Consider the following 22,474-nt stretch of genomic DNA (forward strand, 5'->3'; position numbering starts at 1 on the left):
CAATAATAACATTAGGTGAATCATGGAATGTCTATAAAAATTACTTTTAATTCAAAAGACATATCCGAAATAGCAGTCAATTAATGAGATTATAACTACTATTTTTGCTTAACACTCTAAAATATCACTCTAAATTTATAAGGATAACAACTAAATATTTTTTAAACTTAATTATACGTTGACTACATTTGAATCTAATTTAAATCAGAACAGATAAAACATGTATGAACTAATAATCTAATTTTTTTATCCTATATTTCAAAATTCTCTTATCCACTATTATCCACTGTAATTACTATCGCATACAACAATTCTCCTCCAAAATATATGAACCAATATTATACAAACAATTAAATTCAATTCATATATCAATTTTACTAGCATTACTTAAAAGTAGCATTCACAAATTAAAAAAATCATCTTGTATGAATGTCAAATCTTATAACATGCACCCAAAACAAACCTCCAACAATCTATTTATCGAAACCTGAATTACCACTAACCTGTTACCTCGTGAATTACCACTAACCTGTTACCGCAGCGACAGCTACGGAAGAGGAACACCCTGCGCGACGCGTCTCAGAGGCGAGGCTGGGAGCGGCGCTGGCTAGGACTGTGCAAGGCGAACAGCAGAGGCGCTTGCTAGTTGCTAGTGCTTCGACGAAGCAGGGAGACTTCCACCGCGGCGTGCGTGGATGCAGAGCAACAGGAGGCGCCATCGGGTGCTACCTCGGAGGAGTGGATGCGTCCTCAAGGGAGGGCCGACGGTGACATGCAACAGTTGTGGCGGCGCTGAGGTGATTTCGGGTAGCCACTGGTTCGGTCGATGACGGACGCGCCGGCAGCGCTGACCAGGATTGACGCCAGCAACCGAAGAAGACTCCCAAGACTGACGGTTGGACGGCGCTGAAGGGGGAATTGCTGAATGTGGCTGCACGGTTAAAATTTGTATAAATTAGATTTATTATAGTATTCGGGAGAAATTAGGTTTAACCTTGGGTAGGTAGAGACGTGGTTTTTTTAATAAAATGAGCTCTAGAGTCCGGCCCAATGAAAATTGGCAGAAATTGGCTGGACTCATCTTGGTCTCCATTATTTTTTCTATTTTTAATAAAAAATAATAATTAATTATTGTTATCAAAACTTGACTGACTAGCTCTTGGTCTCCAATATTTTTCCTTTAAATATATACTCAAAATTTTAGTAAGAAACCTAAATTCAAATCCTTGTCACTTTTACCAATTTCAGGTTGTCACTGTTTTAAATTATTACCACTATTATTATTTATCTTTGTATGTGTGATGTGCATACTTTGCACAAGCTTGATTCCACTAACAATGGAACACAATTTCATGTTTTCATTGTTGTTCTTGTTGCTGATTACTTTACGTTTGAGTGCAGAATCAAAGTGTAGCAAGATCTGTGACTTAGCTTTTGCTTCTTACTATCTTTGGAACAATGATTCCAGCCTGCTTTATATTTCATACATCATGCAATCCAATCTTCTTCACAAAGTTGAAGATATTGTTTTAGATACAACAAAGACACCTCACATCCATCACATACCATAGTTAAAGTTCCAATACCTTGTGATTGCATGAATGATGAGCTATCACAATTCACACACTTATTTTAAATTGAAACTTTGATTCTAACACAAAATTCTAACATTTGCATTATAGATGGAGTTTCTGTGCCACACATTCCAGTACTCAGTTACTCGCGACGACGACTACTCAGCCATTACCAATGGGACTTTTTCCAACTTGGTCACAGCAGAGTGGCTGCAGAACACTAACAGCTATTCACAAGATGCTATTCCGGCCGGTGGAAAGGTTAATGTGACAGTTAACTGTTCTTGTGGAGACAGTAATATTAGCAAAGATTATGGATTGTTCATCACATACCCTCTTAAGCCTGAGGATTCCTTGCAGTCAATTGCAAACCAGACAAAGCTTGATCCTGAGTTGATGAAATACAACCCCGGTGTAAATTTCAGCAAAGGGAGTGGTCTGGTTTATATTCCCGGCAGAGGTTCGCTTTCTGATTTCGATGCCATGTTTAGGTCGTCTTATATAAATTCATGAGGATTATGTACATGTTAAGATTTGTGACATATGGTGCATTTATAGATAGAACTGAAAGTAGAGCAGTCCCTCATATCTATGCTAATTCCTAAGCAGTTTGGCTTTTTGCAGTTGAACTTAAATGCATTCAAGAGTATAATAATTAATAAAATTAGCATCATGGTTATGAATGTATATTTCAAATTAGTTTATCAGGAACTTAAACCTTGAGAAAAATTCTTCATATTTCTTTTCATTTCACTTTCCAAATGAAAACGGCAACTATGCGCCTCTTCGCCCAAGGTATTGTTCTTTAAAGTTCAAACCTTATTGGCTTCATGCAATTCTCTAATAACCTGCTAATTTTTATGAATGTATTGTCATTTTCATTTTCAGCTCTGGAGGTTTGTCCATTCTCAATCAGAAGAAAGTAGTCTTATTGATAATTGTTTACACTCGAATTTGATATCAATACCCAATCCTGGGTAAGGATATTCTAAAAGACAAATGTAATAGTACTACTTTCTGCTCAATTTCGTTCTTGTAGAACAGGTCTACCAGGTAAGGTTGTTGCTGGAATATCTGTTGGAGTTGTAGCAGTACTTCTGTTATTAGCATTTTGTGTTTGTATTAAATGTTGCGGAAGGAAGAAGAAAAAACTGAGAACAGAATATTTCGGTCGGAACACTGCTCGAGCTAGGGAAGGTATGGATTTTGCACATATTTCATACTTGTTCAAAGTTTGAAACTCCCTCAAATAGCCCTTTAATTTGAACATGGGGAAGTACTTAAAATTTTTAATGATTTGGTTGGCTTGACATTCCAAAAATATGATGCTACCATATAAAATGAGAGTCAAATACTTAGTTTGTACATCTGAAAAAACAAATGTTAAAAGAATGGTTTGACAACTCTTTTACTTAGAGATAGTTTCCTTTCCAGTTTCTTGATGGCTTCAGTATAATTTATGTTTGTGTATCATGCAAGAATGGTGAACATGAACAGTCGAATGACTCTTATTTATCATCCCTCTTTCAGATAAAGCCTCTGATAGCTTTGTAAACACAAGTATAGAAAAATCAGCAGAGTTTTCATATGAAGAACTGGCCCATGCCACAAGTAACTTCAATTTGGCTAACAAAATTGGTAAAGGTGGTTTTGGAGAAATCTATTATGCAGAGCTGAATGGCAAGGTTTGTAATCTCTATGTTGTTAGATTTGATTACAAGATTTTTCAGAAAGGTTACATATTTTTTTTTATAGTTGTATATACTATAAATATGTTAGAATTAGGATAGATTGGCAGTTGTTTTACTTTCCATCTTTTCTAATTCCACTGAAGTTCTCTCTAATAACACAAAAAGCTGCAATAAAGAAGATGGACATGAACGCATCAAAAGAATTTCTCGCAGAACTGTGATCAATGGTGGTGCTGAAATCAAGGGACTTGTAGCTTTGGTGAATTTTGATACCCTACTATGCATTACTTCTTTTTTGTGTGAAAGCTGATAACATCAGAGGGCCTAGTGGCTTTACACAAGTAATTCAGATTGTATTTATGTTCCTTCTTTTCTAATTTTTCTGGTGATTTTTGTGGCTGTTTCATCAAGTTTTTGATCAATCAGATCCTAAAGGTCTTAAAGAACTGGTGGATCCTAGGCTTGGAGATAATTATAATTACTCAATTGATTTAGTTTTCAAGGTATTATCTACTAGTTATATATTACTCTGAGAGATCGGAACTAGCACAGGCCTGCCTCACAATCCACAAATACTAAAAGCTTATCCAATTTATTTGAATTGAAGCTGATGTTTTCTCTTTCATTAGCTGATCTGTCTACACTATACATTCCTCATGAATAAAAGATTAGAATCTTTCTCTTGCTTCAAAGTGTTAGCTAGTTTTTAACCCACTCCAACAGACATGACAATAACGTAGGGAGTGGCATTAATTTAATAGAGGATACTAATCATAAACCCAATGTAAGAAGATATTTATTCAATGGAATGCACAATGCTAAATTGCTAATCAACCATAAATGTTTATAGCATCCAGTCATACATATCACAACTTGATCAAATTCTATGAATACTGACAGTCTAAGGCTTCTTTCTTCTTTGGTGTAGTCTATAATAAGGTTTTTACTAGTCTCCAAAACAGAATAAAACTAAAGCAGAATACTCTTACAAAGTGAAGAAGGGGATTAAAAAAAAACACTAGAAACACCAAATTAAAAAAAAAAAAAGTTACAGAGAGATTAAGACCAAGATACAAATGCCTAATGAGCAGTGTGGGTTGAGGCTGTTTTCTTAAAATCAATCTTGTCAACCTTAACCTCTCCGTCGATAAGTTCATATACATATACCACAACACGCAGGCCATCGATGTCCATGAGGACAAAACTCGGATTCACATCATAAGTGATGCTGCTATAAGCACCTGTTGCGGAACCAGGATTTATAACCACACCACCTTCGTGTTTGTATGCGGTAAACTGATGGGTATGACCTGTGACAAGGATGTCTACATCTAGCTGCCTCTGTAGCATTGCAAGTGAGTCTAGGTCTCCCCAGGGAATAACCTTCATAACCATTAAGATCAAATAATCATCATGTACTTATAAATAATATGCAACAAATTTATAATGAGATATACCATCCAACACATATTAGGAAAGCCGACAATGTACTCGAGCAGTGTAAAGTGACACTTGCAGAATGAGATTATTTGACATAGATTGACAAAAAGCATCACTAAAAATACTCCCCCAAAACCCTTTTCTTCTTGGCTTAATAAGTACATATTTGATCATGGAATATCATAGTGGAGTAACCACTTATGGCAAAGAGAATCCTAAACTGATTACTTGCCAAAGCCCAAATATATCTAGAAATGAAGTTGGAGGGAATAGCAGAAAATTGTTTAAGGAAAATCAGACCTGATGACCATGGCAAAGTCCCAGCTTAAACTGACCAATGGTTAGTGTTTTGGTCTCTGGATATCTTGTATCTTCGTCATACTCACCACGTGTTATATGCAAGTCTGGACAAAGAGTCTTCAAGTAGTCATGAACTTCCTGAACACAATTGACATCTAAGTTAGCTTAAAAGTTAAAAGAAACTCAGACATTGACATGACATCGGATTAAACGACATATATCTTGATGAAAAACTGGAATTCTCAATAATATGCGTATATACAACAACTAGGCTTGTCCCACTAGGGTCAGCAACATAGATAAAGTGCCACCTTATTGCTCTACCAACATCATAGCCATTTTTAATAAGTTTCTTCATGGTTTCTAGTAAGTCTACTTCTAGCCATAGGACTACCGTCCATTTGATCCACTCTCTAAATTGGAGTCTCTACAAGCCTTTTCCAAACAAGTCCTTACCACTTTAAACAAGATTCTACCATCTTCTCTGTGATAGGTTACACTCTAACTTTCTAATGCCTTCCTTTCCAATCCTATCAAGTATAATGTGTCCAATCATCCAACCAAGCATCCTCGTCTCTACAACATTGTCCGTTTAATAGCAATACAGTAAAATTTACCCTCAAAATTTAGTGGTACTTTTTAATCCCAGATACATGTGTGTCACACACAGATATACCATGAGAATTAGGTCCCACAACCTACTTGACATTTCAAGCCCCTTGTACAGAAGTTAACAGAATATATATCAAGGACAGGTTGAATTGCAAAGCTAGATCCATTAACAGAACATACCATGTTATGATAACATTAGGATGAAAAGGAGGATACAGAGAATAAGAAACCTCTCAACTTGGTCATTGGAAGTGGAGAATAATAATGCATACTCCTCCTCACCATTACTAAGTGGCAACCAAAGACAGTCCTTAGAGGTGGCCATGAATTCCAAAATTTACAATTAATTTGAAAGCACCAATTTTGTACCCAAATGCACTCAAACAACAACATTATGCAAAAAAAGAAAAACAAGGTAAAATAAAGGATATCAGCAACGATTGAAACAAATTAGCTTAAGATCAGTGATAACTGAATTGGATAGAAAGAGAAAGAGAGACCTTAATACAAAGGTTTCCTGTACAAATGATGTGTTGGATCTTGCCAGGAACAAGCATGGATTTGAACTTAGCAGGGAGATCAGGAGCCCTATGTGGTATGTGTAAATCCCCAAGAGCCAACACCAGCACCATCCTCAACGATCGATCACAGATTCAGATTTTTGATTATTGATTCAAGCACCTGCACGCAAACATCACATTATCGAACATGCAAGAAAGAAGATACGAATTAGATTATTTGATTTGAGTGTGCGAAAGAGACAGAGTAGCGAACCTGAGTGGCTGTGGAATCAGATGCCGCCGTCGGGATTGAGCCGGTGGGAATGGTGGCAGCAGCGAAGGAAACAACACGCAGATGCAAGGGAACCGACGAATCAAAACAAGAAACTCAAATTGGAATGACGAAGACCCTCCACCTCCTGCTCCTAACGAAAAAACACTAACATTTTTTTTAATCTTCAGAATCATTATCGATTAAATAATAATTAATTAATATGAGTAAGTCAATTAATGACAATTTTTATAAAAAAATAAAATAATGAAAATGAAAAATATTTTAAAAACAAAAAAGAAGAGTGATATTATTAACTTTAGGAATAGAAAAATATTCTCCTAAATCAAATCAGATTTAATAAAAAAAACGAAGAACAGTTCACTGACCTTCGATCTGAGCAGTCCGGGTAGAGTATGACTGAGAGCGGTTGAGCGCAACGGTGACCAGACAACGGCGAGCGGGACGGTGACCAGACGACGGCGACAAGACGAAGAACAGACGACGACGACCACACGAGCAGAGGGGTTGGAGACTCGAAGCACGAACACCAGATGAGGACGGAAGCTTTTGAGCGCGACAGACGGCGACGGAAGCGCGGCTAAGCAGACGAGGACGACAGACGCCGAGCTGACCTCGAGGAAGAAGCTGCGATCGGCGAGAGCGAACAGGGGTAGGAGACTTGGAGCACGCCGACAGGACGAAGGGGGAAGCTCCTGAGTGCGACGGGCGGAGGAAGTGTCCCACTCCTTGTGGCGGCGGTGGTGGAGGCTAGCTAGAGTTTATTTTAGTTGATGAGAAGGTTTGAGGCTCATTAATTTAAATATGGAAAACATTTTGGTGAATTGGGGAAAAATGGAGTAACTCCGTGTATTAGAGAGAGATAGACGTGTCAGATGAAATGCACAACATGCAGTGGGTGTGGTGCCTATAACACGTGGGAGTGTGGAAGCTAGGTGGTATATTATGGTTGAGCTACCTAGGCAGCACGCAGGGGGCGTGCTTAGTCAGCAGGTAGGGGGCGTGCTGACGTGGTAGAACTTGGTTGGCTAGGAGGTGCACCACGTGGGGGACGTGCTGAGTCAGCACGCTGGAGGTGTGCTAATGTGGCGAAGAGTGATTGGCCTAAGTATGTAACACGTGGGGCGTGTTAAGTGCACCGCTCTATATAAGGTAGAGCTCCATAGGAGCGTACGTACCAATCCCGATACTCTACCATCGAGAAAAAATCCCAAGTCGGAAGGGGGTGCCGACCCGCAATTGACTGTGTTGCCTGTTGGCCTACTCCTCTATCCATGGCTCATGCAAAACTGTCCAGTCATGTTGTTGCACTTCGCGTAGAACAACGCAATCTGATCAACTGGAATATCTCTTGCTGTCCGCGGAGGAGGTTGTGCATATCAATACTGACGCATCACTCAGTCCGCAGGGTGCCACTCGACACACTCGAACGACAACAACGGAACAACGATGTCACACACCTCAAGATGGGGATGTAACTCGTCCGAAACGATCAATCCGTGATACGGTCGCCACTCAAACTGCCACAGTATCATTGGCATATTAGAACCCTAACAATAATGGATTAAAAAACGAAACAGCTAAAATATAACTATTTACCTCTTGCATGTAGTCTATGTCATGCCTGAATGTCTCTACGGTTTTGGATAACCACGCTGTGGTCCGTTCCGAATGACTCCACCTGACACATTATTAATTGAAAAAATTTAAATAACTCACCATAAGTCAAACATGCATCATGAATATAACACACGGCTAAAATAAGACTTAGTACCTCCTGGCAACTGGTATCTCGGCCGGTGGAAGGGTTTGTCTCGGTACGGGAGCAAGACACAACATTTGCTTCCATGCCCAAACAAACAACAGTTCAGAGGGCCATCCATCTCCTTTGTATCATATCGTGATGCACGGCATAGTGCTCTGTAAAGATGAGCGAGACAAGCTGACCCCAACTATAAGTATGGATCTGCTCGAAATTGTGAAGCAATGGTAGATATTTCGCATGGACATATGCGGTCGACTTATCCGTGAATAGGGTCGACCCTAACAAATAGAAGATATGACATCTGACGTATCTCCTGATGGACTCCTCAGTGTCCAACAGCTCTGCGTCTCTAATACGTCGAACCCAACCCAACTTTATATAGGACTTTGCATTATGACTAACTGATGGCTCACGACCGAATATCGCTATGCCCTGACTTTGAACGAACTCGCTACTACTATCTGTCCATCCACTGACAGGCTCTCCATCAATGGGTAGGCCGAATATATGAGCGACATCCTCTAATGTCACTGTAACCTCACCGATCGGCAATACAAAGCTGTGGGTTTCAGGCCTCCACCTTTCAACCAGAGCAGCTAACATGAGGTGAAATCCTCTTATGACTCCAATTCTAGAGACGTGGTAGAATCCCGTGACGCGTAAGTAGTTCTCCACCATCAGATTCCATGTCTGTGGTGGATCCAGTTTACACACCAACAAATTCCTATTAAGCTGTATCAACAAAGATATATGTTACATTAATTAAATAATAATCCTTATAAATATTATAATAAATATTCACATATTTATGCGATAATAATATTTAATAATATTAACCTATCACGTATTATTTTAGTAATCTTTATTTATCAATTTATTTATTTTTTCTATTTTTTAATAACAATATAGTATAATATAATATAATATACTATTATTTTTTATACATTTACATATTTAATTTATTATAATATTTACTTACTCACGCAACATATATTATTACAAAGTCAGAATATGTTTTTTATTCTTCAACATATTCTTAATAACAAAAATTATAACAAATTATACATATTATTATTATTATTATTATTATTATTATTATTATTATTATTATTATTATTATTATTATTATTATTATTATTAACGTTTATTTTATAAAAATTATTGTTATATTCTTAAAATATTTATAAAATACACAGAATAATATTCTCAATACAAAATATACGTGCATAAAAAAAATACATAAAAAATAAAATAAACTTTATTTTAAATACAGCAAAAAAAAAATTTGTCTACTTATATAAATAAGATGATCCAAATAGTTGATAATATGTTCTTCAGGCGCCAGATAATTACGTACCATTTTTTTAATCCTTTGAACTAATATTCTTTTTCTTTCAACGTATAAACTTAACTCACCACTATTCACTACTACTCACTATACTCTCCTCACTAATACTAACTACAGACTAACCCACTTCCTTCTCTCCTTCTCCCTTATATTTTTTGCTTCAGCTCAAACACTATGAATGGGAGAAGAAGAGAGCCCAACGCATGCGTATATACATCAAGGAGCATCACTGGCGCTGGTTTCCGGGGTGGGGGGGCTGTCTCCTGCATGCAGGCAGGCCTGCAACACGCCTCCCGCGTGGTGCAGCAGCAGCATTGGGACTCCGCGCAGCTCTACCAAGCCTCACGGGCCTCCACGTTCCACGCCCCTTGCGTGGTGAGTCACCACGCCCCCGGCGTGCTGCCACCTGGCTCTCCCTCTCAGCAACCACGCCCCCGACGTGCTGCCACCTGGCTCTCCCGCTCAGCCACTACGCCCCCAGCGTATTGAGGGTGAGCTCCACCCACCGGTAATTTCCCTCCCTAGCCAATATCTGGCCAACACACCAACACTGCATCCATAAAGAAAATAATTTTTGAGGTTCTGATTTCTGAAAGAGTAAATTTTTAATTTTCGAAGGAAAGAGAAGGAGAAAGGGGCTGGTGGGACATAAATGTGATAAAACAGTGTTGTTAGGTTAAACCAGTCAGGTTTCGATTTAGCCTGACCGGCCGGTTTCTTTCCAATTCAGCGATTCTCAATTTCTCATACGGTGTTTGGACGTTAGAATGTGTTTTAAAAAATAATTTTAAAAATATTAAAATTATGTTAAATTCAACTTCTAAGAATATCTCCTATGTTAATTGTAATTTTATTTTATTTTGATTCCTACAAAAATATTTGTGAGACTATATCATAAATAGTAATTTAAAATTTAAAAATAAAATTTGTTCTTCTAATATTTAATATTAGTTTGATTAAAATTTTATACTATTTTAAATTATTTCATCAATATAATTATATAAGTGACAAAATTTTATTAATTCTCTATTAAAAGGATACTATATCTCTAAGGTGATACTGATTTCATTTCATAAATCAACTCTAATATAAAAATCAATTCTAAATTAATTCATTTCTTAAAAATATCAAAAGTGATATTTTAAAAACACTCCATTAAAAATGCTTTAAGTATTTGCTAAAATTTTGGAAATCAATAAAGTTTTTTTTTAATGTTTATTACATTTTTTAAATTTTAATCTTTCATTTTGGATCATCTCAAAAAAATAAGTTAGGGACTTGCAGAAAGAAAAAAAGAAGTTAGTGAATGTAAATGTGATTGGATAATTTTTTTAATCCGCTTTATATCTTGGAAATAATATCCAACTTTATTTATTCACAAAATAATAAAAATATAATTCTTATTTTTTTAGGGCTGAAACAAAATATACATTCTACCCTAACTCATTATCTTTTTATCTATATAGAGTAACTTCTTTGGAGCTTGGTCAGTTTTTGGGAAACATAATATTTATTATATACTTAAAAATTAATTTAGGAAGTAGGAACATGTAATGACCACCATAACATGGACTTATTACAAAAGTAACATTTCATTCGTTTTGATTAAATATTAAATTTGTATATATAGTTGCAAGCATTATTAAAAGCATCTATATCAGTGGATCCCCTAACAACGGTGTCAACCAAGATGTTTCTTGTGAGCTTTGACATAGACAAGGATAAAAGAAAAGAAAGAAACGAGCATTATTCCCAAGTACTCATTTCCACACAACTAAATTTTCTTCTTAAAAGCTATTACAATCTTAGAAAACACAGCTGAAATTAATTATGCTGTTGCAGCAGGAAGTGAAGCCTTCATCATGGCTTGGAATCTTGGCTCCTTTGCCTGAAACTTGAGTGCAGCATAGAGCTTCATGTAGTCCTCAAACACAAACTTTGGGTATTGTTGGTTTCCTCCTCCTTCTTCTGTCTTTTGTTCCAACAATGATGGTGCAGGGTATATCACAGCATCAGTTCCAGGGTTGTAGAATGATGCTATGGACATCCTTGTCCCATTTGTTTGTGCTATCACACGGTGCTCCACACTCTTGTATTTTCCATTTGTGATCACCTATGTAATTTCACCATAATTATTCACAAGGTTATATGAACAACCACCTTAATTAATATAAGTAGTTAATTTGTTGTAAATGCTAGGCATATAAATAATGAAGACAAAATAACACTATCTAAGGATCAGACGATCAGTGATAAGAGAGTTAAAATACCTCAATTTGGTCACCAAGATTAACAACAATGGAGTGGCGCATGGGCGGAACATCCACCCACTTGCCATCCTTGAGAAGCTGGAGGCCGCTGACCTTGTCATCCTGCAATAGAAGGATGATGCCGCCGGCATCGGTATGGGCCCGGAGACCCTTAACAAGGTCAGGGTTAGGGCATGGAGGGTAGTTAGCAACCTTAGTCCCAAAAGAAGGACCTCTTGATCCAGAAAAGGCGTTTTTGAGATAGCCCTTCTCCAATCCAAGATTGTCACACAAAAGATCAAGCAGCTGCTCTGCAAGAATTTCCAGTGTCACTGCAAACTCCTTCATTACATCTCTGTACTCATCACTGAGATCAGCGACCTCAGAGATGTTAGATTCTGGAAGATGGCGCAAGAAGAAGGTGCTCTCCCAATCCAATAAGGTCTTGCTTGCCGCAAACTCCTTGAACCTCTGCTCCATGCATTTTCTATAATGCTCTTTGTTTACCCTCTCCACTCTGTCCAATAGCTCCTCTTCTATTCCATGATTCACCAACTATATATATACAAAACACCAATTAATGTATTATACTATAAGATGTTAAACAAATCACATTAATCATGAAATATATAAATGAATAATGTACCTCAAAGAATCCCCAATTCTTACAAGCATCTTCAATTTGATCAAGAATAGCCTTCCTCTCGTTACCATTGACATTCTCTAAGCTAATCACTGGGAAGTTCTCCATCTCTCTCTCTTTCTCTTTTGTATCACTTCGTGTGTTTCGTTAATAAATATGTTTTGAGTATGCAGAATGAGAAAGAAGGAGAGTGCTATTTATAGGAATTATTGTAGGTAGTTAAATTAGTTTTGTATGGTGATATGCCGGAATTTCATAAAAAGTGCATGCATGCATGGTTTTCAATTAGGCTTGTTGAGACCTATATGGTTATATCAAATATCATATCATACGCTAAGTTGCGTCGTTGAATTTTCTTTGAGGCTGCCTCAAAGCACCAAGTTGCAAGAGTATTAATGCATTATTATCCCCCCTAAGCTAGTTGGAGTTTCATCACGTGTTTTATTGGAAGGTAGTTGCCACAAGCTAGTTAATACAGTTATAAAATTCAATTCAACAAGGAAGGATCTATTTACCGTTCAATAGTAAAACTTCGTTTGCTTTTAAACATTAAATTTTCAACCTCATTAAATAAAACTTGTTTACATTTTCGATTGTCCTCTGCCGGCTTATAAAAGTAGTTACTCTTTGGATTACCAATTTTAAAATTTTCAATAGTTTAATTAACAAGATACTTATGTTAGTTTATTAGAAGTTTAAACTTGCTTAGTAAATATTTTTAATAAACTATTGAAACTAACAAGTTTAAACTAATAAACTAACATAAGTATTGTCAATGAACTAAAGTTCAAATGACATAGTCTTTTTATACTTATTTAAGAGGTTGTGGATTCGAGTTTATCTTTTTTTGATAAAAAAAATTAACATAAGTATTTTGTAATAATTTTTATAATTATTTATATAACACATAAATGTAAACGAGATAAGACTAGAAAATGTATTTTCGAAATAATTTTTATAATTATTTATTTTAATAAATAAAATATTTATTTAATTTATTTAAATAAAAAATCCCGCACTTACTATCTTGATTAATTTTACATTTGTTATTATTTTTATATATATATATATTTCGTATATAGTACACCAATACTAGTTATGATTATTTTTTTGAATATTTCATAACAAAAAAGGCAACGGCATATTGGCATATGAATTATTTCTATTTTTGTCTTTAGTCAGCATTACTGCATGTAAAGTGTCCAGTCTACATACACTAATTTTTAATAAAATTTTAAAGGTTTTGTTTAGAATAAAATAGTTTTGAAATTAATTTAAGTAATTTAAAATAAATAATTTGGAATGAATGATTCTGTTTCGAACTAATTATGTAAAATAAAAATTAATATAATAATTTGGTTTTACATTGTTATTCTGTATGTATTACACAATAATTTTTCCTTACCAACAATAACAACAGTTGGACCACTATGGGACCATTATTACTGTCATGTCATGGGACCTTTACCACCTCTTTTATTCTCTAAATTCTTTTCTTTTATGAGTTTAGTTATAATGTAAATCTATAGGATTTATAAATCAATTTAATTCATATTTTTATTCATTTCAAACCAAAAAAAAAAAAATTGAAACCAAATCAATTCTAATTCCTATTTTTATTCATGTTCTACTTTCATTAGAAACTAAGTACGTACACTACCCTAATTAAGATACAAGATTGGCATGGAGTGGTGTATTGTATTTTGCTTCTTTTATTTAGTGTTTATTTTTTATTTAATTTACTTTTTATAATAAATTTTAAATATTTAAAATTTATTAATTTTATATTTTTAAATTAGATACTAATTATTTGACCATTTTTGACAATTAATGAATTAAATATTAATTTTTAAACATCATAACAAATAATTATATATATATACATATATATGACTTTTGATCTTGGTCCAGTTAGAAAAGTAGTTGTCGCGTGAAATATGAAATGATTATTGTATTTGGATTAAGATCCTTAAAAAAAGTAAGCAGAATTGAATAATGATTATAAAGATTCAAAGTTATTTGATTTTCTACATAAGAACTATAATTTATATACGTTATAATAATCAACCAACCATAAAAAAAGTAGTTTTTGACGTTGCGCAAGAGTTTAGTTGTCAATTTGCAATCAAATTTTTAAAACAGTTATTACTTAGCAATATTATATTATTATTAGACGCCACGACCTGGAAAATGAAAATGATCACATGACAGTTTAATTTTCTTACAAATATTAAGTCAATTGATAAAGGAGTAAAATAAGTTAGGTAAAATCAAAGGATATAATGTCAAGAAATTGGAAATATATAATCAGAGCAATATACTGTTCTACTGTTTCATCTTTTTTGACCACTTATAAATATTTAATAGGCAATAGGAGCCACAAATATAACGGAGAAAAATCAAAGTCTGATTGAACAGATTCAAATATGTTCTTCATGCATCTATAAGTAGTCAGCTGTGAGAGTCTTCCGTTAAGTCGTTAACTGATGAATACATTCATATTTTGTTTAGAAAAATTAAAAGAAACTTAATTATAAAGAATATAGATTCAATGATTAATTTTTGTCAAATAAAAAGTATATAACTAAATTATTTAAACTATATATAATTGAGAAACTATAAAGACTTATAATATAATTAAACCATAATAATAATAATTTTTTGAACTAATAGTTACAGCAATTATTGAACTTATTAATTTTTATATTTCTATTCTGATCAAAATTGAATTGGATTACGTTATTTAGACTGTATATAATAATTAAATAAATTTAATAGTTTGAATAATAAAACATCATATTTTTCTCTTCAAATTAAATAGATAAGGTTTAAAGGTAATTTCAAACGTGCATGACCATAGGCACACTTGGTGTGATAGCCTCCGGCGGTTCATCTCCATTATTAAAAGGCAAGCTTGACTTTAGTTTTATGATATTGGAAACGAAAATAGGTATTACGAAATGAAAAATGTATGAGTAAGTTCAAATATATCACTAAAATTAATTATTATGTATTTACGTATAAATATATGTATTATTTATTATTTTTTTAATATATATTTTATAAATTAATATGTATTTTGTATTAGTAATAAATTTTGATGTATATGTACCTAATATAATCGTACGAAAAGATACCAATAATAAAATAAATATTATACTAAATAATTAATGATTTTTTAAAATAATATAAATAAGCACTAATTAAATAAAAATACATTATATCTTTAAATTATCTGTCTAAATCTTAATATTATAATCATTTGTACACCTAATAAAATAAATATCCAATATATCTATTGTTAACATTGTTTAGTATTTTCATTGTATACTTATATTTTTTCATAAAATAATAGTAAAATCTTCTCCTTCAAAATAACAGTCACCTTTTTTATTTATTAAAAAATTAATATTTTTTACTTAAAACGATAATTATTTTAAAAAAACTAATAATAATTAAGCAACGATTATTTTAAAATGGAAAGATAAGTTCATATTATCTTTTACTAAAATGAGCAAGAATATTAGAGGAAATTAAAACAAAGATAGTTTCCTTGAAGAACAGAAAACGGTTCAAGTCTTTAGTTTACAGGCATTCTTTTTCATGTGGCTCTTATTGTTGCAATTCTGATTGTGATTAGAGACGGATTCACACTCAATGAAGAGAGATATTTACTCCCATAAAATTAAAAAAATGAATATTATATATAATACTTGTTATATCATGTTTGTTCTAAAATAAAATATATTTTTTTATTTTTTATGTTAAAAAAATGTTTTATTAAATTTAATACATAATAATAATTATATTATTAAATTTAATTTAATATAAAAAATAAATAAATAAATTCAAAAAATAGTGATAATTAATTTTATTATATTATTAAATTTGATAATTAATTTTATTATATTAGTTAATTAATTGATAATTAAATTAAAACTTAGTTTTTTAATTAAATACATAAAATTTAAATTATTAGTGATTTTTAAAATTATTTAAAATAAAAAATATATTATCTATATATTAATATACTATATATATTTTGGTTAAAAATTTTATTTATACCATAAAGACTGTGATAAGTAAATTTGATAATTAAATATGAGATAGTAAAAAGTAAAATAATTATTTAAGAATATATATAAAAAAATATTTAGTCATGTTAAAAATAAAAAGAAAGTCATTATAATTTATTTTTTTTATTATTTTAAATATTATATTGTGTGTGTGAAATTATATTTTTATTATTTTAAATACTATAATAAGTGACTGTATATATATTTTTAGTTCTTATCAATATGTATAGATAGTTTTAATTTAAAATTTTAAATATATCTAAACTAATTTGGATTGGTCAAGTGATCACCTTAATCGTCTGTTTAAGTAAGTAATGAAGGTCTTGTATGTATAACAACTCATTGCCAACAAATTACAAACTCTTAAATGAAACTCAAGTTTACAAATAGATTAATTTTTAATTTATTGAATATTGTATAAAACTAAAAAAAAAATTCTATACCTAAATTTTATTATATTTTTACTTTCATTATTAAAATTTTCTATTTCCGTCACCAGTGATATCATGTTCTTCACTTTCTCCTTGAATGTGTAGCTTCTCTTAATTTTTTTTATTTTTAAACTCAACGAGAAAGAAAAATTTATCATATGAAATTTTCAATTAATGATTTCCATCAATTATCATAATTCTCACGGTTCTTGTGTAAGATGATTTCTAAATTATCATCACTCTTAGAAAGGTAAGAGAGAATGATAGAGAAAAAGTTTGAATGTATTTAAATTGTATAAAATGATATAATATAAAAAAGTATTTATAGGTGTTAAGATAATTTAAATAATAAATATATAATATTTTATAATAAATATTTAGATATGTTAAATAATTTTAATGAATGCTATTGATTCTAATATATTTTAACAATCACTAACAAATGTATAAATGGTATTTATAAGTTACAAGTGAATATTTTTAGGATCAAATTATCTTAAAATAAGAAGATTGATAAATTAAAAAATTTAAAATAAAACTCTACTTAAATTAAAGTGGTAAGATTTACACATAATGAATTGGAAATTATAAATTCAATGGTAATCCATTTTTTAACTTTATCAATTTCTTATTTAAACTTGAAATTTTGCACAATTAACTAAGCAATTTTTATTAGTTTATTTTCTTTTCATTCAAAATTATGTGTCCCAAATGATTTATGTAAACGTTTATTATATATTATTATTATTATTATTATTTCCAATAGTAAATTTACTCTTTTTTTTTCTTTCTATGTAGCTAAATTTACTTTAAAAAAATTCGTATATCACCTTAATTTGAGTAAGATTTTTTTCTCATTTTGTTGCATTCATTTATTTGTTATTAAGTCATTTTCATATAGACCTTTTTTTTTGAATCACTTACTAGTTACTACAATATATTTTTTTTTAACTTACTACAAATATGTTAAAGCTGTGTTTATTATAATAACAATATCTAATACTATAGTATTGTAAGAGACATAGAAAAGTTTCTAAAATTATTTATTTTCTTTTAAATCCGCCTTTTTATCTTTTGTAAATAGGAAAAAGAAGTTTTACAATATCATAATAATGAGTTTGGGAGGCTCTAATAACAAAGGAGAACTCCATCTAACTCATGTTTATGTCCCCTTCTAAGATAAACTACTTAATTGCATATAGAAGCTATTTGTCAAATCAAGCAAACTTAAGTAATTATTATTTAGGAGAAAATGTTTGGTAGGTTTGGGTAATAAACTAATAATTATAAGGGTTAACTAGCCTTAGCCACCAAATATGAGTCCAAAATTGTAGTAGACAATTCAATGACGCAAATTGACCCTTGACTTATATACATACGTGGAACCATGCATATATTATCATATTTATTTCATGTCATGTCATGTCATGCCCAATTGCCCATTATCTAATAGCTCTTATAATTTTCTAAAAGTGCTTTCCATCTACAATCATTGGAAATTCCTATAAATAGTAGTGTAACATACACCTAACTTCTCATCAATCTCCATACTCAAAACATATTCATTAACAAAACACACAAAGTGATACAAAAGAGAAAGAGAAAGAGATATGGAGAACTTCCCAGTGATTAGCTTAGAGAATGTCAATGGTAACGAGAGGAAAGCTATTCTTGATCAAATTGAAGATGCTTGTAAGAACTGGGGATTCTTTGAGGTAAGTACATTCATTTATATATTTCATATTTTCATGATCTTATAGCATAACACATTAATTGGTGTTTTTTTTATATATATATATAGTTGGTGAATCATGGAATAGAAGAGGAGTTATTGGACAGAGTGGAGAGGGTAAACAAAGAGCATTATAGAAAATGCATGGAGCAGAGGTTCAAGGAGTTTGCGGCAAGCAAGGCCTTATTGGATTGGGAGAGCACCTTCTTCTTGCGCCATCTTCCAGAATCTAACATCTCTGAGGTTCCTGATCTCAGTGATGAGTACAAAGATGTAATGAAAGAGTTTGCAGTAAAGCTGGAGATTCTTGCAGAGCAGCTGCTTGATCTTTTGTGTGACAATCTTGGATTGGAGAAGGGCTATCTCAAAAACGGTTTTTCTGGATCAAGGGGTCCTTCTTTTGGGACTAAGGTTGCTAACTATCCTCCGTGCCCCAATCCTGACCTTGTTAAGGGTCTCCGGGCCCACACCGATGCCGGCGGCATCATCCTTCTCTTGCAGGATGACAAGGTCAGCGGCCTCCAGCTTCTCAAGGATGGAAAATGGGTGGATGTTCCGCCCATGCGCCACTCCATTGTTGTTAATCTTGGTGACCAAATTGAGGTATTTCAACTCTTATTACTAATCCTTAGAATAATGTTTATAAACTGGTATAACAAAACCTTTCTCATATTTATATGCCTAACATTCACAAATTAATTGCTTATATCAGTTAAGGTGATTGTTCTTGTAACCTTATCCAACATGAATAATTATGGTGAAATTACATAGGTGATCACAAATGGAAAATACAAGAGTGTGGAGCACCGTGTGATAGCACAAACAAATGGAACAAGGATGTCTATAGCATCATTCTACAACCCTGGAAGTGATGCTGTGATATACCCTGCACCATCATTGTTGGAACAAAAGACAGAAGAAGGAGGAAACAAAGAATACCCAAAGTTTGTGTTTGAGGACTACATGAAGCTCTATGCTGCACTTAAATTCCAAGCTAAGGAGCCAAGATTCCAAGCCATGATGAGCGTTGTAGAAGCTTAATTAATTGCAGCTGTGTCCTAAACTTGTAATAATTTTTAAGAAGAAAATAAATTCTTCTTGAAAAAGAGTAGTTGGGAATGTTTATTTTCTGTTTTCCTATACAAGTTCTTACTACAGTAGGGTGATTAAACTACTGACCTACACATATACTTGCCACTTTAGAGGTTCTGTATTTCAGAAATGTATTAAAAGTTGAATTGTGGCACAAGCCATATTTGTTGCTACTCACTTTGAGTCCACCTTCACCTCCAAGTAATAGAGTTTATGTATGTCAGAATAATCGACTTGTAAAAGTAGAAACTGAGAGCTAAAATTAACATGGTAAAATCAACAATAACATCACACATTAACGATAAACCAGAAGCTCTGATCTCATAATATATATAAACACATTGATATATAAAGATACACACACAATATATAGGTGTTCGTGTATGAAATATTCTTACATACATCTTACATGGAGGAACTTCAATGCTTAAATGAAAAATAATTTATTAGCACAACCAACACCAGACCAACTTGACAAATTGACATGCACGAGCATGTGCTACCACACGGAAAAAAAAAAAAGAAAAAAAGAAAGAAAGAAAATTATACTCTATTGTAGAGGAGTGATAAATAAATCACAGAAACATGGTCAGAGAACTTCACCTACATCACTTGCCGTTGGAACAGTAGTAAGAATAGCTCTGAGAAGATCAAGGTAGAGTGGAAACTGAGCGAAGGCATAGAAAGCGACAGGTATGGAAGTGGCAGCGTATAAAGGGAACAGGATTGACTTGTATTTGTGGTTAACAAGAAAAAAATGGCCAGAGCAGAAGGACACAAACATGGTTATGATGGAAACAAACAGAGAACTCAGCCCTGCAAGGAGTTTCAGTGGCAAACTCCTTCGAAAATCTTTGGCCACCTTCCTTGAGGTGAGGATGGAAAGGAACATTATGAGTCCGGTGACGGAGAAACATAGTCCAACAAGAGAAGCCAGGGCGAATACCTCGAATGCAGGTTGTCCCTCTAGTGGTGGCTCGCCATTATCGTAGCCACCGGGGACATTTCCAGCTGTGGCAAAGGAAACACCGGCGACGAGAGCCGCCACAACGGAGCAAGATTCCGATGTATCCTTCAGCCACTGGCTAGCCTCTTGGATGAGCTCCTGGTGTGATGTGTTGAAGATTTGTCCTGCCGTTTTTGAATCCTTGTTGCTTCTGAAGTGGCAATGCCGTGGCACAATTTTTTTCATATACTGCAACAAACATGGTAATATTGATGGAAACTCAGTCAACTTCACATGAGGTTGATAGTTAAGAGCAGTTAAATGATTTGACTTATTTGTCTAAACTGAAATAAGTTATATACATACCTGGTACCACTTGATATCCCACATCATTTGCAAAGCAGAGCCAGCTATTTGCCAAGATTTGTCTCCTTTTAAACCCTGAGCAGCCAAGTGCAACAATGTGTTGTCATCATTATCCACTCCAATAACTAAGTTGTCCCAAACTTCTGCTTCTGATTTCTTTTTGAGTTCCAGAACAACTTGGGGTTGCCTATTTTTGACCGCCACAAGCAACACATTTTGATTCTTTGCGTTGGTGGTATGGATAACACTAGGTATTTTTTGTTGAATCATGGTCACCATTTCAATAATACCATGCTTCGCTGCTAATAAATATGGTGTCTCCTTTTTACTATCATCATCACTTGCATCTTCTGTACTGTGATCTGCAACCGCAATTGCGGCTGCAATATTGCTTTTACAGTCAGCTCTACCGCAGCCACATTTCATCAATAATTGTGGCCTCATTGGTTTCATTCTTTCACAATCTTCTGTATTCTTCACATTAGAGATGACACAATCACAACATTTTAAAACCAAGTCGCCAGATTTAGTTCCCTCCTTTGGGTCATTTTGATCAGTTGGAGCCCCTCCTCTTGTATCACTCGGATTTTGAGAAGTACTATTTTCTGGTTTTGGCGAATTCTCTGGATGTAACAAATTTTATCAATGGTTTCTTACTCATCACTACTTCAAATATGTCACATATAGTAAACTATTCGATCCTTGGATGTACTTATAAAGTATCCATTTATTAGGGTACTTTGCTTCGGTGAGGAGTGAGGTTTTGATAAAGAAGGAAGATTGCTTCTTTTAGTAAAGAAAAAGTCTAAAAAAAATTGGGTGACGACGTTACATAACCAAATTATTTTAGTAATTCGAATTCAATTAAGTTCGTCTAATAATTTATTTACACAATAAAAACTTGTTGAAAAAGAAGAAAGAAATACATGACAAGAAGAAAAAAAATCTTAGTTAAATTTTGTTGAATTTAAAAAATTAATATTAAAATAATGATTAAATATTATTAAAATGTTAATTAAATATTTATTAAATTATTATAAATTATTTATTTAATGAATTTTGTTTAGTGCATAGAAAAATAATTTAAGTTTCATATTGGCTCAATAAACAAATGAGCAAGTCCATGTCCATCAATTCAAATTCGGCTTGATCCAGAATTTAGTGGCTTAACTTTAAAATAAGAAAGAAAAGACAAGTCAAATCACAAGCTCATGAACCAAGTATAATGAATTAAAGAAAGGAACCTAAGTGACCACAAGTTTCGTACAGTTTTCTCACTCTTGATAACTGGGACTTTAAATTTAATTCAATTAAGTTCCTTGAAACTTCTACCGAAAGTCATCACTTCTCTCTTCTCTCTCTTGTTTCGGTCACATCACTCACTATTCCAAGAAAGAAAGAAAGAAAGAAAAGAGAA

At 33.0% G+C, this 22,474-nt stretch overlaps 5 protein-coding genes across 10 annotated transcripts; 2 read left to right on the forward strand and 3 right to left on the reverse strand.

Annotated features, from left to right (window-relative positions):
* The first annotated feature begins 1,547 nt into the window (after positions 1 to 1,547).
* LOC112702256 (chitin elicitor receptor kinase 1) lies at positions 1,548 to 3,890 on the forward strand. 4 transcript variants are annotated; one of them, XM_025753223.3, is made up of 4 exons: positions 1,548 to 1,835; positions 1,935 to 2,034; positions 2,619 to 2,771; positions 3,105 to 3,890. In XM_025753223.3, the coding sequence occupies exons 1-4, from the start codon at positions 1,683 to 1,685 to the stop codon at positions 3,362 to 3,364; spliced, it is 666 nt and encodes a 221-aa protein (XP_025609008.1). In that variant the 5' UTR covers positions 1,548 to 1,682; the 3' UTR covers positions 3,365 to 3,890. The 4 variants fall into 4 exon arrangements, with proteins under 4 accessions (XP_025609008.1, XP_025609006.1, XP_025609007.1 ...); XM_025753221.3 differs by having other exon boundaries at positions 1,548 to 2,034; positions 3,105 to 3,259; positions 3,409 to 3,711; XM_025753222.3 differs by having other exon boundaries at positions 1,548 to 2,034; positions 3,105 to 3,259; positions 3,431 to 3,664.
* Positions 3,891 to 4,039: 149 nt separating this feature from the next.
* On the reverse strand, positions 4,040 to 7,325 carry LOC112702257 (vacuolar protein sorting-associated protein 29). 3 transcript variants are annotated; one of them, XM_025753226.3, is made up of 5 exons: positions 6,778 to 7,325; positions 6,392 to 6,536; positions 6,118 to 6,298; positions 5,006 to 5,143; positions 4,040 to 4,648 (listed from the first exon to the last, which is right to left on the reverse strand). In XM_025753226.3, the coding sequence occupies exons 3-5, from the start codon at positions 6,247 to 6,249 to the stop codon at positions 4,346 to 4,348; spliced, it is 573 nt and encodes a 190-aa protein (XP_025609011.1). In that variant the 5' UTR covers positions 6,250 to 6,298; positions 6,392 to 6,536; positions 6,778 to 7,325; the 3' UTR covers positions 4,040 to 4,345. The 3 variants fall into 3 exon arrangements, with proteins under 3 accessions (XP_025609011.1, XP_025609009.1, XP_025609010.1); XM_025753224.3 differs by having other exon boundaries at positions 6,392 to 6,542; XM_025753225.3 differs by having other exon boundaries at positions 6,392 to 6,556.
* Positions 7,326 to 11,095: 3,770 nt separating this feature from the next.
* LOC112702258 (1-aminocyclopropane-1-carboxylate oxidase) lies at positions 11,096 to 12,613 on the reverse strand. Its single transcript, XM_025753227.3, has 3 exons — positions 12,418 to 12,613; positions 11,793 to 12,326; positions 11,096 to 11,635 (listed from the first exon to the last, which is right to left on the reverse strand). The coding sequence occupies exons 1-3, from the start codon at positions 12,520 to 12,522 to the stop codon at positions 11,351 to 11,353; spliced, it is 924 nt and encodes a 307-aa protein (XP_025609012.1). The 5' UTR covers positions 12,523 to 12,613; the 3' UTR covers positions 11,096 to 11,350.
* A 5,780-nt stretch (positions 12,614 to 18,393) lies between these two features.
* Positions 18,394 to 19,918, forward strand: LOC112702261 (1-aminocyclopropane-1-carboxylate oxidase). The gene is made up of 3 exons (XM_025753229.3): positions 18,394 to 18,636; positions 18,723 to 19,256; positions 19,425 to 19,918. Exons 1-3 carry the CDS (start codon positions 18,532 to 18,534, stop codon positions 19,692 to 19,694), a joined length of 909 nt encoding a protein of 302 aa, XP_025609014.1. The 5' UTR covers positions 18,394 to 18,531; the 3' UTR covers positions 19,695 to 19,918.
* A 122-nt stretch (positions 19,919 to 20,040) lies between these two features.
* On the reverse strand, positions 20,041 to 21,742 carry LOC112702259 (uncharacterized). Its single transcript, XM_025753228.3, has 2 exons — positions 21,058 to 21,742; positions 20,041 to 20,940 (listed from the first exon to the last, which is right to left on the reverse strand). Exons 1-2 carry the CDS (start codon positions 21,508 to 21,510, stop codon positions 20,335 to 20,337), a joined length of 1,059 nt encoding a protein of 352 aa, XP_025609013.1. The 5' UTR covers positions 21,511 to 21,742; the 3' UTR covers positions 20,041 to 20,334.
* Between the last annotated feature and the right edge of the window lie 732 nt (positions 21,743 to 22,474).

Source organism: Arachis hypogaea, chromosome 7 (genome assembly GCF_003086295.3).
Source record: "Arachis hypogaea cultivar Tifrunner chromosome 7, arahy.Tifrunner.gnm2.J5K5, whole genome shotgun sequence".
In the NCBI taxonomy this organism is placed as follows: Eukaryota; Viridiplantae; Streptophyta; class Magnoliopsida; order Fabales; family Fabaceae; genus Arachis; species Arachis hypogaea.